The sequence below is a fragment of the Pseudorca crassidens genome, chromosome 15, assembly GCF_039906515.1.
Source record: "Pseudorca crassidens isolate mPseCra1 chromosome 15, mPseCra1.hap1, whole genome shotgun sequence".
Lineage (NCBI taxonomy): Eukaryota > Metazoa > Chordata > Mammalia > Artiodactyla > Delphinidae > Pseudorca > Pseudorca crassidens.
Genome location: NC_090310.1, coordinates 62,131,668 through 62,143,734, shown reverse-complemented (window position 1 = coordinate 62,143,734; position 12,067 = coordinate 62,131,668). Strand labels below are relative to the sequence as shown.

Below are 12,067 nucleotides of genomic sequence, written 5' to 3'. Positions count from 1 at the left end.
CCAGTCTTTCCCTTTTACCTGGAGTAAGATGAGATGCCATGGAGGGTTTTGAGCAGAGGAATGAGAGAATCTGACTCACAGTTTAAAGGATCATCGTGGCTGCCATGTAGAGAAGAGACCACTAGGGGCAGGGCAAAAGCACTGGGGGGATGGGGATGGATGTGGGGGTCTGAGATGGCAGTAGTCATGCCCAAAGCAGGGCCCTGGCAACAAGATTTGTACCACTGACACTTGGTTGACCAATATGGTGACCCCCTAGTCACATGTGGCTATTTCAAATTAAATTTAGAGTAATTAAAATTATATAAAATTTAGAATTCGGTTCCTTAGTTGCAATAGCCACATTTCTTTCTTTTTCTTTTCTTTTCTTTTTTTGTTTTTTGGCCACGCTGTGTGGCATGAGGGATCCTAGTTCCCCGACCAGGGATTGAACCCGTGCCCCCTACATTGGGAGCCCAGAGTCTTAACCACTGGACCCCCAGGGAAGTCCCTCTAGCCACATTTCAAATGCTTAATAGCCAAATGTGGCGAGTGGCGCCAGTATAGGCAACACAGGTATAGAACACTTCCATCTTTGCAGAAACTTCTATTGGATGGTACTGGCTTAGACCTTCTCATCTCTTACGAGTTTGCACATCTAAAATCTTTAACTACAGGATCCCACATTCTGACCTCAGACTACCTTCCTTCCCATCCACTTATTTTTAGACTGCATTGAGCTCTTCAGTCTGGATTCCCTGAGTCTTCTCCAGATCCATCTGCTCCCCTCCTGGGCTGCCTTGGCATCCTTCCCCAACAAGCCAGGATCCATTGTGAGGTCCATCATGGGAACTGCTCTCTCCCTTGCTCTCTGCATCACCCATCACCCTCTCCTCTGCCTCACCAGGAGCTGGGGTACCAGAAGCCTTCTTCTTCTCTCCCAGGTCTCCTGACACTGCCAAAAAAAGTCACAGCTATGCAGACCCCTGTCTCCACAGATCATGGCCTCAGAGCCATCAGAGCAAATTCAGCTTCCGTCACATTGTGGCAGGCCTTGGGCAAGTGACTTACCTTCCCAAACCCAGGGTTTGTCATCTGTAAAATGGGGATTATCAGAGCTCCTATCTCATAAGATTATTGAGAAGTCAAATTATCCTGGCACATAATAAATTCTCAGTAAGTGATATCCATCACCATCCTCATCATCATTATTACTGAGTGTTCCAAATCTTTACCACTCTTTAAAAAATTATGGTAAAATATACGTAACATGAAATTGATCATTAGCAACATTTGGTACATTCATAATGTTGTGCAACCATCACCCCCATCTAGTGCTGGAACACCTTCATCACCCCAAAAGGAAGCCCGTTAAGCCGTCACTCCCCATTCCTCCCTTAACGCAGCCCCGGGAACTGCTAGTCTGCCTTCTGTCTTTATGGATTTTCTGAGTCTGGGTATTTCATATATATGGAATCATAGAATATGTGGCCTTTGTGTCTGCTTCACCACCCTTTGAAAGGGTGTTGAACTAAAACCTTTCTATTTTGGTGGTCAAATGCTCTACCTTGGAGCTATAACCCCCCAAACCTTCCTCTTTCTTAATTGATAATGCTTCTTGTTTTCCTCAAGAACATTCAATTTAATACGTTTTCTGTCACTCAACTTCCTACCCTCCTCACCCATAAACAATAAAAATAGTAGTAACAATAATAGTAGTAACGATGACAATAGTGAATTGAGTTCTTATTCTGTTCCGGGTGCTTTGCTAAGTGTTTTATATACACACCTCATTTCACTCTTATAACCCCTTTGAGACACAATTGCTGATATTATCTCCATTTTACAGTTAGGGAAACTGAGGCTCAGAGCATTGACGTCATGTAAGCACAGAGTGGCAGAACCAGGGATTCCAATCTGGATCTGTCTAACTCCAGAGTTCAGCTCACAAACACCAACCTGCATCTCTTCTCAGTGGCCCTCCTCCTCTCCTTCCCCAGGGCTCAGAGGGTACTGGATCCTTCCTATGCTGCTGGCTCAATGCCAGACCATCTACCTATACATTTGACCTCATCCCTTCCCATCACCTCCCCAACCTCAGCCATCCCCTCTCTCATATCATCGGAGCTGAAGCTGATTCTCACAGATGTGGAGTAGAATCATCTGGTTGCTTCTCTGTTCACTTGTCTGATGCTGGAACTGGGATGACTCAAAGGCCAAGCTCAGTTGGGATGGTGGTGACTTCTGTGGGTTCTCCATGTTATTTTGGCTTTCTTTTAGCATGGCAGCCTCAAGGCAGGCAGACTTCTTGCATTAGCACCTCAGGTCTCCAAGAGCTAGAGTTCCAGGAGGAGTGCCTGTCCTTTCATGTCCTGGCCTCGGAAGTCAGAGCATCACTTCCACCATACTCTATTGGTTGAAGCAGTCTTCAGCTCACCCGAGATACGAAAAGAGGGTACCTAGATCCCACCTTGCTGCAGGAGAAGTGCTAAGGAATTTGCAGCCATGTTTTAAAACTGCTGCAGGTTGTTTCAAATCTTTTGCTATTCCTGCACTTCATTTTAGCCCCCTCCCCTGCAACAACTCTTGAATCCATTCATTTCTGTGCAAGCCCACTAGGCCAAGACATCGTCATCTCTGACATGGAGTCTCCTTACGGATTTCTTTCCTACCTCGCTTGGGCTTTTTATCCTGTTCTTCCCAGGGATCGACAGCCAGAGGGATCTTTTCAGAGTGCAGATCAGATCACACCCCTCCCCTCTTTACAACACTTCCATGGCTCCCTACTACTCTTGGGTTGAAGTCCAGACTCCTTACCTTGGCTTGTGAGGCCCTGAAGGGTCTCACGTCTGCCTGCCTCTTCAGGTTCATCTCCTGTCACATGGGAGGGCTTCAGTCTTGAGCTCTAGGAATTCCTCTCTCCCTCTCTCTCTCTCTCTCTCTCTCTCTCTCTCACACACACACACACACACACAGTTAAATGGGTGTAGTACATATATAGCACTTAGAGAAGTACTTTGCTCACACTCAGCATCATATATTCGCTGTTTTTATTAGTCTGTGTTCAGTAGATGTTTATTGAGCTGCCTGCTCAATGCCAAGGGCCCTGTGAGGCTCGGGGATACTACAGTGAAGGAACAGGATGTGTCTCCACCTTGCAGAGTTTATGCATCCCTGTGTCCCCGGCCCACAGCCCAAGGAGAGACGGAACGGACACTCAGGGCACGAAAGCACGTGTGCACAATGGTGCCTGAAGAAGCTTGGAGAGGTGTGGTGACTTTGCCAAGCCCATAGAGTGAATGTGGGACAAAGCCAAGGCTGTGGGTGGGCACACGACAAGGAATGAAGTAGACTCAGCTGCCTGGCAAGGGCTGGCTCTCCAGGGAGATGGGCCAGAGGACACACTGTCCAGGACGGAGCTAGGGGTAGGTTGGGAGAGAGAACAAGGGAGGATCCTTCCAGAAGGGAAAGGACTTGTCTCTCCCAGCAGCTTCTCTCCAACCCCAGCTCCCTTCTCAAGATAAGGGGCGCTGATCCTCAGCAAGGGGTAGGGGCTTGAAGAGGGAGAGAATGGAGAGAGGATGGGGGACTCAGTGAGAGTGTGAGGACTGCAGTCAGATAAGGGGCTCCTGATGGAGGCAGGAGGGGACTTCCTGGTAGGGACCCGGCGGGAGAGAGGTGGGGCTCAACGAGAGAGCCAGGAGTCTGTGAAGAGGATGGGGGCGCAGCCAGTAGATGAGCGTTTGTACATTGGGGTGAGGGCTTCATGAGGGGGATGGAGGCCCAGAGAGGAACAGAGGATACAGTGCGGAAATGAAGGCTCAATGAAGTCAAGGGTCTTCAGTCAGAGGGTTGGGAGATTGAGGGAGTGATGGGACAGTCAGACGAGGAGTTTGAGGGACTGCATGAGGGGGTGGGGTCGAGGGATATGATGGGGTCCCCGCGAGGGGCCTGGGGTCTCAGAGAGAGAAGAGAACTCTTGGAAGGGGACCAGGGCTCGCAATCCTGCAGGGGTCCGAAATCTGCAGAGCCAGCCCTCAGGGCGCGCCGGCGCCCCCCCACCCGTGTCACCCCCGCCCCCCAACTGCGGCGCAGGCGCCAACACAACCTGCTTCTGCTCTGCTCGCGTTCCCGCTCCCGCTCGGCGGAGACTGCGGACGGAGAGGTGAGCTCAGCCCTGCCCCACGCTCGGCCCGACCCCCACCCCGCCTCCTCCCAGGATCTGGAGAACCCCCACCCCTGCCGCATCCCCAGCCCGGCCGTGTCCCGCCTCGGGCGGGACGGCGGCGCCCCAGCCCTGGTGTGCCTCGGGCTTTGCGAGGTAGGGTCTCGGGGAAGTAGCAGGGGCAGAGGTTTCGCCAGCCCAAAGCCCGGAGACACTTCAGGGTTGGTAGGCTGGGAGGAGGCCTCAGAGGACAAGACCCCACCCACCTCTGCAGAAAACCCATTCCCGCCCCTCTTTGCCTCAGTTTCCCTCTAGGGGAAAGGATGCACTTAATCTCAACTGGGGAACTGGTGGTCGGCTCAGAAACAGTGTGCTGTGGGGGCGGGGGAAGTTGGCCTGATTTCTCTGGCCTCACCCCCCAAGACAGCGTCCCTTCCGCCTGAGCTACGCTGGACGCTGGAGTGCGCGGGTCCGGGGGTCTGGGAAGGAGAACTGAGCGAGGCCTCATAAATACGAGAGATTCCACCCATCTTCGGGCCCTCGTGGCTGTCACCGCTCGCCTCCTCGCCGCAGCCTCCACCCCTCGGACCCAGTAGCTCCGTCCTCTTCCCTCTCCCTTCTCACGGAGCTCCTCCCCCATCCCGCCTAAGGACAGCTCCCCAGCAGTTCCTTGGCAACCCTGGTCCTGGGCTCTCAGCATCCTCTCCCACCCTCCCCCAGACCGCCAGTCCGCCTCCCGGCAACCCTAAAAGGAGGGGGAGGGACCCGGTCGAGGGGGAGGCAGCGTCAAGGTCACCTTCCCGCTCCGATGCCAGCAGGATCGGGTGATGTATATTTGGAGGAGAGGGACAGTGAGCTGCACGAGAGGAGGAGCTAACCCTGGCCTATAATCCCTGAGCTCCCTCCCCGCCCCGTCCCCTAGGATCTTCGGTTAATGGTCTTTGCACTGATGCCCACCGCCCCGCCGGCCGGGATGAGGAAGCTGAAATCTCCTGGGGCGGTGCCCGCTCTGGCCACACCTTCTGCAGAGCCCCACCCCTCCCCCCCCCCTATTCCCTCGAGCGCCGGCTCTTCACCTCACCACTCGCCCTCTTCTTTCTGTCTTTGGCTTTTGATCTCTGCCTTTCCCCATTGTATGTCAGTGGGGGTGGGGGGTGTTGTCTCTTACCCCTTTTCCCTTCTTTCCCCTGAGTTTTGGGTGAGGGCTGTGGAGAGCTGTGATTTATAGACAGGCTTTAATGCAGCACTTCTGTGTGCTGGTGTGGGTCCATAGAACCACCTCCAACACACACTGTGGCTGTGTGTGTGTGTGTGTGTGTGTGTGTGTGGTGTGTGTCTGAGTGTCTGTGTCTTTGTGCTGTGTGTCTAGCTCTGTGTGTCTCTGTGTGGTATATGTGTGCCTGTCTGTATATGTCTGTGGTGTTGTGTGTGTGTATGTGCATCTATCCATGTATGTTTCTGGTGTGTGTGTGTGTTTCTCTGTGCTGTGTGTTTGTGTGCTGGTGAGTCTTTCTCCACAGGGATTTGAGGATCACATCTGGAAATGAGAGGGGACTAGAAATTTGTCTTATCCTTCAGTGTAAGCACATTGCTTCATTTTGTTTGAAACTGCTCAGAGGGACTGAGGGCCATCATGGCATGGGGGGGAGCCCAGTCCTTCCCCAGCAACCCCCACCCGCTTTGCTTTTAGTCCTAAGGATGTTTGGATACACAAGGACCTTCCATTCCCTAGGCCTCAGTGTCTCCATTTGTGAAAAGAAAAGTCCTTAGATAGGTTTCTTTAGGAATCTAATGTTGAGCCTAAGAACACCTAAGCCTGAGGACCCCTGACTTTCACCTTCTGTGGAGTCAAGATTCCTTGGGACTTGGAGATTGTTGCCTTCTGAGGGGCAGCCCTGGGGAGGGATCTTTTAGGACCTTGCAGCTTGGGGAGCTCCACCCGATTGGACGAGTGTCAACCGTGACACTTTCAGCCCAGAATACCTTGAAAGGCGGGAAATTAAGGGGAAGAGATTTGGAGAGGAGATGGGGATAAGAAGCTCTCACTCTAGACATGGGGCTCTAGAAGTTCAGGATAAAATAATAATGAAGAAATTACAGTAATAATAGTCACAGAAGCTATCATTTCTTGGCACCGGACACAAAACTGTATAAAGCAGGTATGATTATCAGCTGTGTTTTACAGATGAGGAAACTGAGGCTTAGAGAGGTGAAAGCACTTGTCTGACATCACACAGCCGGGAAGTGGTGATCCTGGATTCCAATCCAGACAGTCCCGGCTCCAGAACCCACAGTTCCAGCCACTGGGTGGCCTCCACAGGAAACATGCAAATTTATTGCCACCTACGAAGGCTGTGGGCTAAGCACTCAGTGCCTTGGCCCATTCACACTCTACTCAAACCAGGATTCCAGAAGGACAGGCTCTGCTGTGAGTGTGAGCTCTCTAAAATGGGTGGAGAGGTGAACGTAGCACAAAGATTCCGGGGGCCTTGGAGAGTCACCATGGGCAACCCTCACTGCCCCCTCCCTCTGTCCACTGCACCTGGCCTGCCCCACAGGGACCCAGGATGCCAAGCTGCGAGCGTCCCTGTGGCTGCAGCCGAGGCCCCAACGTGGAAGATGGCAAGTGGTATGGGGTCCGCTCCTATCTGCACCTCTTCTACGAGGACTGTGCAGGTACCCCCCTCAGCGATGACCCTGAGGGGCCTCCTGTACTGTGCCGTCACCGACGTTGGCCCTCACTGTGCTGGAAGGTAAGGTGGAAGGAGGAGCAATTCCTGTGATTTCCTGTGGTTTCAGGGAGGAGGTGGGATCAGTGGATAGAAAGAAAAGGGGCTGCGTAGCAATTAGGGGTCTTGCATGTTCAAACAAGAGGAAACCCAACTCAAATGAGTTTCAACAATAAAGGGAAAATATTGCTCATTTTATGGAAGAGACCAGAGGTTGGGGGCCTTCAGGCAAAGTTCGCTCCAGCAGTTCAAAGCATCACACTGAGGACTCAAGATTTCCTTCAGGCTCCCCATGGTACCTCCATCCTTGCAGCCCATTAGTTTGAGGCTCTCCCCATGTGTTCTCCAAACGACTGCTCCCAAGCTGACCCTCAGTCTCTCACTCCACACCTTCCAAGGGAAATCAGAATTTCAACCAGTATTTCTTTCAGAAAAGAAACAATGCTTTTCACTTCCAGAAGTCCTGGCAAGTATTGCATTGGCTCTGACTGGGTCACTTGCCCAGCCCTGAGCTAATTACTGTGGCCAGAGGGATGGTATATGCTGACTGGAAGGAAGAAGGGTTCACCTCACTTAAATCTTCCTGTGGCTTCCCAAAGATCTACTGGGGGACTGTTGCCAGGACAGTAGAAAATGTGAGAGAAACGAACAGTCAATGTCCATACCAGCCATGGAGGGTGGTCAGTTAGGGAGCACCATGTGAGTAAAGGCATGGAAGTGGCAGTGAGCTGGGTCCCTACAATGCTCTTTGATAAATACTATAGGAAGCCTGAGACAGAGGGTCCCTCCTCTCTGCTTTCAAAAGTCTTCGCTCTAGTGGGAAGGCGAAGTGCCAACCTGCACAGAGAATGCACAACCTCAGGCCAGGTGTGCAGAGGATGGCAGGAGAGGAAATGCCCTCAGTGCCTGGGGTGATCAGGGAAGACTTCCAGGAGAAAGTACGTATTTTAAGTTTTTGAGCATCTTCTTATTGCCAAGCACTGTGCTAGGATCTTGGGGACACAGAATTTAAGACGATGTGGTCCCTGTCTTTGAGGAGCTCCTAGCTGTGGTTCATTTAGTCATTCTGCAAACATTCGCTCAGCTACTGCTGGATACCAGCACCGTGCTAGGCATGGAAGACACCTTGGGAGCCAAAACAGGCAGTCTCTAATCTCATGGCTTTCCCAGCTCTCAGTCCAGTGTAGCAGGCAGACAGACATCACTTACATAGTAACCAAGGTACACGTCCAGGTGTGCACCAAGGTGAGTGCACTGAAGAGCAAATGGGCACAGTGTTTGCATGAGTGCAGAGCTGGGGACTTGACCCAGTCCAGGGGCATCCTGGAAGGCTTCCCTGAGGAGGTGAGGTTTGACATGCATGTGATCTGAGGGATGTGTAGAAGTTAACCCGACAGAGGGATAGAGGTAGAGGGTAGATGGGACAGGGGGATAAGATGGGACCCAAATGATGATTCAGGGGGACTCAAGGCTGGCAGAAGAAGTCCACTGCCAGGTGGGAGCTGAAAGGGAAATTAATTCAGAGGCCTCAAGATTTCAAATAGAACGTGATAGTTTGTGCCCTTGTCAATTAGATCCTAACAGGTGTGTCTATGATCCCGTCTTTTAAGGTTGGACCAAGGGGTTACCTTTAAGTCCAGTTGGGATCCAAGGTGATCCCTTGGCCTGGGGCCCCAGCTGACCCTGACTGCCTCCCAATCTGTCTGCTTCTCTCCAGATCAGCTTATCCTCAGGTACCCTGCTTCTGCTACTGGGTTTGGCAGCCCTGACCACTGGCTATGCAGTGCCCCCCAAGTTGGAGGGCATCGGAGAGGGCGAGTTCCTGGTGTTGGATCAGCGGGCAGCCGACTACAACAAGGCCCTGGGCACCTGCCGCCTGGCAGGCACAGTGCTCTGCGGGGCAGCCGGGATCTTGCTGGCCATCTGCATGTTCTGGGCCACGACTGGTTGGCTGAGCCAGGACCCCAAGGCAGAACCCTTGGACACTGAAACCGATGGCCACATGGAGGTCTTCGGGGATGAGCTGGAGCAGCAGTTGTCCCCCATTTTCCATGACGCCAGTGGCCGGTCTTGGTTCTCACCACCCGCCAGCCACTTTGGGCAATCCTCTGTGCAGACCATCCAGCCCAAGAGGGACTTTTGAGCCGGCCTCACGGCCAGAGGAGGAGCCAGGCCTGGGGTCTGGACCCTTCCTCCGCCCTACCGCATCCCACCTTCCCATTGTCTCCCTAACTTCTCCCTTTCAATGGGGCCCCTTCCATCTAAGCCCCCAGAAAGCCCAACTCCAGGTCAGAAAGTCTGGAGCTCCCATCTCTGTGTCCCCTTCCCAGGGGTAGGGCCCTAAGTCCTCCAAGATGCCAGCCTTCCCCGAGTCACCCCAAAACTTCCCACCCATTCCTCCTTTCCAAAGCCATTCAGGGGCAGAAAACTCCCTCAACCTATCCCCGCTCTTTCCTCTGTATGACCTTGGGCAAACCCCTTACCCTTTCAGACCATCAGTTCCTGTCTCTGCACTAATGAAGGGTTTGGACCAGATTCTAGAGTTCCATGACTTTCTTTTTCTCCCCAGGATATAAGTATTACCTTCCATAGGCAAAGATAAGGGGAGGGGTAGTGGGGTCATTCTTATCCACTGACCCCTCCCTCTGTCAGCTGCACCAGGAGGCCTCAGGATGGGTCCAAGATGCTCACTTGGACCAGGATGGTGCAAAAACATTTCCTCCTTACAGTATGTTTTCTATACATCTTGGCATCAGAGCCCCCAGTCCACCCCATCCTGAACGATTACTAACCCCAGTTTACAGATGAGGTGGCGGAGGGAGGCTGACAGTCTGCAGGAACTCGGACCCACGTCTGTAGACTCCTGGAACAGATCTTGTTCCACAGTGGGAGCAGGACTCCACACCTTCCTGGCTTCCAGGGGACCCGCAGGGGTGGCACAGGTTCGGCCCAGAGAGACTAGCTGATGCCTAATGGTCCCAGGTGGCTCAGAAGATACTTTGGACATGCATTTAAATGGTCTCTAAGAGCCAGGGGACAGGAGAACTGGGATGTATTTGCCCCTCCGAGTCCACCCGCCTAGAAACCATCACCCACAGGTCCTGACCTCACCCTGTACAAATGTGCCCTCCTGGAGGCACCAACCCCTCCATCCTTCAGGCTCCCCAGCCAGATGCATCATCTCTGTTCTCTACCACTAGGGGGAGCTCCAAGACAGCTGGAGAGAGATGCCCAAGGCGCATGCCTCTACCCTCCCCCTTTAGTCTCAAGGGGGTGGGGGTGGGGGTGGGGGCAGCCCTCCTGGGAGGGTCCTCAGTCCTCCTCCACAAAGCAGGCCCTACTGCCCCTCCCCATTCTGCACCCTTCCACCGCCCTGCCCCCACCCCTTGCCTTTCAATAAACAGCTGGGATGGATACTGACTTTGCTTCTCTTCTCCCTGACCACCAGGGCCTGGGGAGGGAAGAAAGAAACTGCTATGAGCACCTACTGTGTGCTGGGCTCTTAAATCCATTATTTCTCGTTTGCGCCTCACGATAATCCTTTGAGAAAGTGGATGATTCTCTTCATTTTACAGATGAGATGAGAAATTTCTCAGCCATCTTGACAAATTTCTGTCTCCATCCCTGAGAGGGATGTGAGGAGGGGGTTCTGAGGGCCGGAGCTGGAGCCAAAGGTGGGATCTTTTTCAGGAAGATAAGAACAGTTAACCTTCACTAGCACTCACTGGGGGCCAGGCCTTTTTCTCAGGGCCTCACAGACATGAGCTCGGTGAACCTTCACAACCACCTAGGTGGGGACTGTTACTCCCAAATCTCACTCCCAGGCTCCAGGCTTGGATTTCCACCTGAATTCACCTACGTGTTGAATCTCAACTCAACTTTGCTGAACTGTTCTCCTTTCCACCCCTCCCCTTCCAGACCTGCCCCTCCTATGCTGCCCACTCCTGAGAGAGTGGCAGCTCCGCCCAAAGCCTTGAAGTCATCCTTGACTCCTCTCTTTCCTCACAGCCTGAATCCAAGCCACCAGCCAGTCCTGTCAATTCACCCTTGGAAATGCACCCGGTACCTCAGTGCTTCTCGCCATCCTCAAGGCCAGCTCCCTGGCTCTCATCTGGATTATCGCACAAGCTTCTCCCCGGTCTCCCGGCACCTTGCTTCTGTGCGCATACATGCACGTGCGCGCACACACACACACACACACACACACACAGACAGACTCCAATCTTTACAGAGCTGTCACACAGATCCTGGATGACATGGGTTAGACAGTGTCCCCTCTCTGCTTGGAACCCTCCCGTGGCTCCCACCTTACCCAGAGTAAAAGCCAAAATCCTCCCTGTGGCCTACAAGGCCTGACGTGATCTGCTGACACCCTTCTCCCACTTTCTTCCCCTGTGGCCTCGGCTCCCACCACTCTCCCCGCTCCTGTCTCCTCTCCAGCCAGACCGGCCTCCTGGCTGTTCCTTCAGCATCAAGCACAGCTCCTGCCTGAAGCCTTTGCCTAGCCGTTCCCTGCTGGTGTGTTCTTCCTGAGTTCAGCACCTGGTCAATCCCCCCACTTCCTTCAAGTCTTTGTGCAAATGTCACCTTCTCAGTGGGGCCTTCCCTGAGCAGCCTATTTTTTGGGGGGGCTGTGGGATCTTATTTCCCTGACCAGGGATCGAACTTGGGCTCTCCACAGTGAGAGCAAGGAGTCCTAACCAGTGGACCACCAGGGAATTCCTGCTGAGCAGCCTATCTTAGAAGGTGACTGTGCCCCCATTCCCTGTTCCCTGTGTACTTTGGGTTGGGTTTTTTTTTAACTTTTTATTTTATATTGGAGTACAGTTGATTAACAATGTTGTGTTAGTTTCAGATGTACAACAAAGTGATTCAGTTATACATATACATGTATCTATTCTTTTTCAAATTCTTTTCCCAATTAGGTTGTTACAGAATATTGAGCAGAGTTCCGTGTGCTATACAGTAGGTCCTTGTTGGTTATCCACTTTAAATCTAGTAGTGTGTACATGTCAATCCCAAACTCCCTAACTCTCCCTCCCCCCCACCCTTCCCTCGGTAAATATAAGTTCCTTTTCTAAGTCTGTGAGTCTGTTTCTGCTTTGTAAATAAGTTCATTTGTATCCATTTTTTTTAGATTCCGCATATAAGCAATATCGTATTTCTCTTGCTCTGTCTGACTTACTTCACTCAG

General features: G+C 52.4%; 1 protein-coding gene across 2 annotated transcripts; it reads left to right on the top strand.

Annotated features, from left to right (window-relative positions):
* The first annotated feature begins 3,835 nt into the window (after positions 1-3,835).
* Positions 3,836-10,875, top strand: NRSN2 (neurensin 2). Of its 2 annotated transcripts, none has more exons than XM_067707739.1 (3): positions 3,836-4,144; positions 6,703-6,897; positions 8,591-10,875. In XM_067707739.1, the coding sequence occupies exons 1-3, from the start codon at positions 3,851-3,853 to the stop codon at positions 9,014-9,016; spliced, it is 915 nt and encodes a 304-aa protein (XP_067563840.1). In that variant the 5' UTR covers positions 3,836-3,850; the 3' UTR covers positions 9,017-10,875. The 2 variants fall into 2 exon arrangements, with proteins under 2 accessions (XP_067563840.1, XP_067563841.1); XM_067707740.1 differs by lacking the exon at positions 3,836-4,144 and adding an exon at positions 4,236-5,723.
* Positions 10,876-12,067: the final 1,192 nt, after the last annotated feature.

Coding starts and splice junctions, on each gene's coding strand:
- NRSN2 (XM_067707739.1), top strand. CDS start 3,851: ATGGGACAGTCAGACGAGGAGTTTGAGGGACTGCATGAGGGGGTGGGG. Junction 4,145..6,702: donor CGGAGACTGCGGACGGAGAG/GTGAGCTCAGCC, acceptor CCTGCCCCACAG/GGACCCAGGATGCCAAGCTG. Junction 6,898..8,590: donor GGCCCTCACTGTGCTGGAAG/GTAAGGTGGAAG, acceptor GCTTCTCTCCAG/ATCAGCTTATCCTCAGGTAC.